Source organism: Trachypithecus francoisi, unplaced genomic scaffold (genome assembly GCF_009764315.1).
Source record: "Trachypithecus francoisi isolate TF-2019V2 unplaced genomic scaffold, Tfra_2.0 Lachesis_group13, whole genome shotgun sequence".
NCBI classification, from domain to species: Eukaryota; Metazoa; Chordata; class Mammalia; order Primates; family Cercopithecidae; genus Trachypithecus; species Trachypithecus francoisi.
In genome coordinates this window covers 8,518,968-8,524,426 of record NW_022681458.1, presented here as the reverse complement: position 1 = coordinate 8,524,426, position 5,459 = coordinate 8,518,968, and the positions used below count along the sequence as shown (strand labels likewise).

General features: G+C 63.7%; 1 protein-coding gene across 1 annotated transcript; it reads right to left on the bottom strand.

Moving 5' to 3' along the window:
* Positions 1 to 331: 331 nt before the first annotated feature.
* Positions 332 to 4,659, bottom strand: LOC117094371 (DIS3-like exonuclease 2). The gene is made up of 3 exons (XM_033229835.1): positions 4,483 to 4,659; positions 3,181 to 3,267; positions 332 to 437 (listed from the first exon to the last, which is right to left on the bottom strand). The coding sequence occupies exons 1-3, from the start codon at positions 4,633 to 4,635 to the stop codon at positions 393 to 395; spliced, it is 285 nt and encodes a 94-aa protein (XP_033085726.1). The 5' UTR covers positions 4,636 to 4,659; the 3' UTR covers positions 332 to 392.
* Between the last annotated feature and the right edge of the window lie 800 nt (positions 4,660 to 5,459).

The following is a 5,459-nucleotide window of genomic DNA, read 5'->3' as shown; positions in this document are numbered from 1 at the left end:
GGAAGAGGGGGCGGGGTCGTGGGTGGTGCTGTATGGGGCATGAGGTTGGGGGGTGGGGAGTAGGGAGTGGGGAAGGGCAATGGCTGGGGGATGGGCTGCATGGTGCTCCGCCCCAGGTGATAGATTAGGATCTCAGCACCTAGCTCCCAGGGCAGCAGAAGTGGCCCTCTGAGGTCAGCGTCCTTCTCTCGGCTGTGTCCAGGGCTGGCTGTGGACCCCCTGCAGCTTCCGCAGTACTGGTCCATAGGGAGAGTTCTCAGGCCAGGTTCCCCTACGCTTGGGTCGCCCGACCTTTGGACCTCCACTGTCACTCCTGAATGGTCTTGGGCCATTCAGCACCCACTGTGGGTGAAGTGTGTGTACAGGGGCATGATGAGCGCATAGTGCCAGAACTATGCCGGGTCCCGCAGCAGCCCCGAGCAGAAGTACAGTGCCATCTGCGGGGTGAGTCAGAGCCTGGCCAGCCCAGAGCTTCCCGGCCAGTCCTGGAGGGCCCATGCCACCCACAGCCTCGCCGTTGGCAGCCTTGGTGTGCACAGACCTGACGGACTGCTGGCTGCTGAGGAAAGCCCAGGAGGACCAGTGCCAGGACCAGTGCCCCTTTCTGCATAAGGGGACCCAAGGGGAGGCCAGGAAGCTGGGCAGAGCCCAGGGGTGCCCATACTTCTCTCCAGGAGACAAATCTGGCCTGCCTGGGCCTCCCAAATGCCCTCAAGGGGCAGCACTGAGAATGGCCCAGACATGTCCCATCGCTGCTGAGTCACTGCTGGGCACCTCCAGGAGGGAACGGTCTCTGGTCTACTCCTCCCCAGCATGGGGCTGGGGCTGCTACTCTGGCCCAGGAAGGAGGAAGGAGAAGCCTGTGGCCATGTATGACCGGGGCTGCAGACACTGTCTGCTGGAGACACAAGCAGAAGCCGAGGAGGCTGTGGGTCTTTGTTCAAGGAGGCCAAGTCCATTGCTCCATCTGGCTAGAGTGGGAGGCAGGCGAGAAAGCCCAGGATGCTATCCCCTGCCCCGTGCAACACAGGCCTCAGGCTCCTGGCGCTTTCTCTCGGACTTAGGCCCACCTTTGGTCGGGGCCGACCTCATCCCCTCTGGTACTGAACCCGCCCAGCTGAAGCCATGCTTCACCTGGGCACCTCTGTGCCCCCCAGTACTCCACCCCACAGCCGCCAAGAGAGGCAGTTTCCGGCCTGCCAGCCTCTGCCCTTCTCGTCTCCGACCATCTGACCCTCCCAGGGGCGGAGCCACAGAGGGCGGAGTTCCAGAGACCCTTGTTCTGGGCAGGAGGCAGGACCGGGGCAGGAGGAGATACCCAGAGTCTCTAGGGACCAGCACACAGCCCGTCCCAGCTGGCGCCACAGTCCCTGAAGCTGCTTGTCCGCAGTCCCCCAGTTTTCAGGGCTGGGTGTCAAGGCCAGTGCTACTGCCTGGGAGTGAGTGAATGGGTTCCTTGCAGAGGTCCAAGGTCACTTCTGTGTGTCTCGCTGGTTCCCTTGCTCCCTGGCTGCTGTACACACACACCCTCCTGTGCCCTTGGCCAGACAGACAGCCAGCTCCCGTTACTCTGTGCACATGGGCCCTGGAATCCAGGGCGCAGCGGTGGTGACTTGCTGGTCTCCTTAACTCCACTTCCCTTCCAGCCCCTGCTGGGCCCTGGGTTAATTTGTGGGCAAGTCTCCGGGGGAGGTGGGCACAGCCTCCACTCCCAGACACATCTGGGCTTTGTTCTCAGCGGTGGCCCAGTTCCCCAGATGACCTGGGTGAGGTTGATGAAGGGCCCTGGCCCCTCCTGGCTGGTGGAGGTGGCTCAGGGTCGGGTGGGATGGGTGGGGACCATGGCTTTCCCACAGGCCCAGCCGTCCCCCTGAGATAGCCGTGGTGTCCTGATGCAGAAGCTCACTGGGGACTGCATGTCCCCTCACACCTTTCTGTGCTCTCTGCTGCTGCCCTGCCCTGTCCCCAGCACAGTTCCCGGGGCCGAGGAACAGGAGCACTGCAGACCTTCTGGTGACTTGCAGCCATCGAATTCCTGAGCAAGGGCGCCTCCGAGGTCCCTGGCAGGCGAGCCAGGAGAATGCAGCTTTTTCAGGCTCTGGCTGACTCCGGAGTGGCTCTGATCCCTGGAACTCCAGGTTGGCTTGTACCTCCTTGAAGGTGATGTCATTAGAGGCAGGGGCATGGGAGGGGCCTCAGATGGGCAGAGCTACTGGCAGTTCTGGGACTCAGGGGCTGCTGTGCCATCTCTGCCAGGCCTAGAGCCACTGGAATGTAGAACACAGACAGCCCCGCAGGCATGGCCCAGCCCCTCTCAGCTGTGGGTGCCGCAGGTGCTATGTCCGGGTAGACACTTGCGACTGGGGGGCAGGTCAGGGCGGCCAGGCCCAAGCAGGTCCTGATGGCTTCAAACCCGGCAGAGCCTGAAGTGTCAGAAAATAAATCCACTGGGGTCAGCTGAAGCCATCCAGTTCTTGTGAACAGACTGAATCTGCTGTGTGACCAAGCCCCTGAAATACAGCCTGTCCCTGCCCCTGGGCTGGGCTGGGGCCCAGAGCTGACTCACCAGCACCCACTGCTCCCGCTGGCCCGAGGGTCCTCTGGGGTCCTGGTCCCAGGATGCTCAGGCCCTGCACGGGTGAAGCTCAGCCTTGGGGGCTGTGACAGGCGTCCCAGAGCAAGCCCAGCTGTCCACCCCATAGGCTGCCACCTCCCTGCAGGCCCAGGCCAAGTCAGCTTCTTTCCCACACTGGCCAGAGGCCGACAGCTGGTTCTGGACTCCACATGCGGGGGTGGAGGCTGTGGAGTGTTCCCCGGGACAAGAAGCCACACGGGACCCTGTCTCTCCTCCAGGACCCCAGCCTGACAGGAGGTCTCGGTAGCCCCTCAGCTCTAAGGCATGTTGTCCTTGAGCAAGTCTGAGCAGGAGGCAGCGGTTCAAACTCAAGAGGCTCAGGGTGCCCCCTCCTAGGTGCTGCCTGGGGTCGGCCTCCTCTCCCACCCTCCGGCAGAGGAGGAGCAGCCCCGTCCACCCAGCCATGTCCAGAGCAGGGCAGGAACACTGGTGGGCTGTGCTTGCACGTGGAAGTCACAGGTCTGGGGCCAGTGTGCTCCCGGGAGTCAGCGAGGACGGGGCTGGACCCTCCTTACCTGGACGGGACAGGGTTGGACCCTCCTTACCTGCATGGGCCGGGAGCACATGTTGGTGAGCACCTCCTTCCGGGCCAGTGAGTACTTGTCATCTCCAAATGTTTGGGTCAGGCTTTTCTAGAAGCAAATCCCAGAAACCGGAGTGACGTGTGGCCCAGCTCTGGGAGAGACTCGGGGCCCTGTCATCCGCTAAGTACCTCATGCCCAGCTCTCAGCAGGAGGAGCTGCCTGGGGGCTCAGCCCTGCTCAGAGGGGATGGGTGGGGAGAGTGGGCAGCTGCCCACAGCCTGTGGCCCACACTGGCCTGAGGTTAGTCCCTTCCATATCTTGCTGACTGGCCTGGACTCACTGGGCTCCAGCTCTCGGGCCTGGGGCACCTGCCTTCCCCTCCCAGGGTCGGACCTGCTCTCGGGCCTGGGATACCTGCCTTCCCCTCGCAGGGTCGGACCAGCTCTGGGGCCTGGGGCACCTGCCTTCCCCTCGCAGGGTCAGACCTGCTCTCGGGCCTGGGGCACCTGCCTTCCCCTCGCAGGGTCGGACCTGCTCTCGGGCCTGGGGCACCTGCCTTCCCCTCGCAGGGTCGGACCAGCTCTCGGGCCTGGGGCACCTGCCTTCCCCTCGCAGGGTCGGACCAGCTCTCGGCCTGGGGCACCTGCCTTCCCCTCCCAGGGTCGGACCTGCTCTCGGCCTGGGGCACCTGCCTTCCCCTCCCAGGGTCGGACCTGCTCTCGGGCCTGGGGCACCTGCCTTCCCCTCCCAGGGTCGGACCTGCTCTCGGGCCTGGGGCACCTGCCTTCCCCTCCCAGGGTCGGGCCTGCTCTCGGGCCTGGGGCGCCTGCCTTCCCCTCGCAGGGTCGGACCTGCTCTCGGGCCTGGGGCACCTGCCTTCCCCTCCCAGGGTCGGACCTGGGTGAGATGTCGCCTCCTCCAGGACCAGAGCCAAGGCCCTGGGTTCTTAGCTTCGCCCCGGGCACGAAGCACCTGAAAGTACCCACCAGGAACGTTCCTGGGGTTCCTACAATTCCAGCCCCTACACTCTGAAAGCCTCTGGGCCCAAGACCAGCCCTTTCTGGCCACAGGACCCCCGCCCTCTGCTAGGCCTCCAGGGTCCCCGCTTAGCACAGTCCTGGTGAGGGGGCAGGTCCCATTGTCAGGGCCCGTGTGACTCAGAGGGGCCCTTCCTCCCAGGGCCTCCTTCCTCCTCTATAGGAGAGACCTGGCTGAAGGGGAGGGACTCTGGGGGGAAGCAGAGGCCCTTGGACCCCCTACCTTCCAGGTCTTTCCCTTCTTTCCCCCAAGCAGAGCCTCCCCTGAACCCTGCCCAGCACTCACATTGAGGGCTCCTGCGGAGCTGAAGTCCACGGGCAGCCCCATCTGGTCGCAGAATTCCACCAGGTCATTGAGCATCCTTGTCTGTGGTGGGGGGTGCCGGCGCAGCAGGGCCTGCTCGGGGAAGGCGCGGTGGATCTTGTGGGCCACTGCCATGTTGCCAAGAGCATGAACTCCTCCACGAGCCTGCAGAGGGTGGGTGGGATGGGAGGGACCGCTGGGGTTGGGGGACAGCTGCTCAGGCTTTCCCACGCTGCAGCCTGCCTGGCTCTCTATCACCCTTCACGTCTCAGCTTGAAGACAACCTCCCAGCTGCCTCATCTCATGTGTTCCGCCAAGTCCCTGTCTTGCCCAGCACTCCCATGATCTTCCCTGCACCAGTGGGTCTACACCACCTTCTCCTCTGACTGATTAGCTCCGTGCTGGCTCCTCCACTAGACCCTGGAGAGCAGGGACAGCCCCTGTCTAATTCACTGTTGCAGCCCCAGAGCTCGGCAGCCCACCCAATCCAGAGAAGGCACCGAGGAAAGATCTCTGCTGAATGATAGGACACCAGGAACCCTTGGGCAGCCCTGGCTGTAAGAGGGCACCGTGCCCACCCAGGCCATGGGAACCCAGGGGCCCTGGCCCAGGCCCTAATTCGAGGACTCCTGGGACATGCCGCAGTGGTGAGTGGACTGAGGATCCCGCAGGGCCAGGAGTGCTGGGCTCCCTTCTCCTGGGAATGGTTCCTTGTTGGAGGGAAGCCTCCCTACAGGGTCTCTGAGGGTGGACAGCAGAGTCAGAAGCAGCAGGAGGGAAGCCCTCACCAGGGGATGAGGCAGGAGTCAGGGCGGGGTGAGACCCCGGAGTCACCCTTTCAGGGGCTGCTGCTCTGCCTTCGCTATACTTGAGTGTCGTTAGACTCAACAGTCACTACGAATGGACGTGGCTCCCGATGGAAAGACTGAGCAGGCCAAGTCCCTCGAGATCCAGGTGCT

Bases quoted from the DNA above. Each gene is read 5' to 3' on its own strand.
- LOC117094371 (XM_033229835.1), bottom strand. From the start codon at position 4,635: ATGGCAGTGGCCCACAAGATCCACCGCGCCTTCCCCGAGCAGGCCCTG. The intron at 3,268-4,482 runs GTGAGTGCTGGG...ATTTGCTTCTAG, and splicing joins GCTCCGCAGGAGCCCTCAAT to AAAAGCCTGACCCAAACATT. The intron at 438-3,180 runs GTAAGGAGGGTC...CTCACCCCGCAG, and splicing joins TGTGCTCCCGGCCCATGCAG to ATGGCACTGTACTTCTGCTC.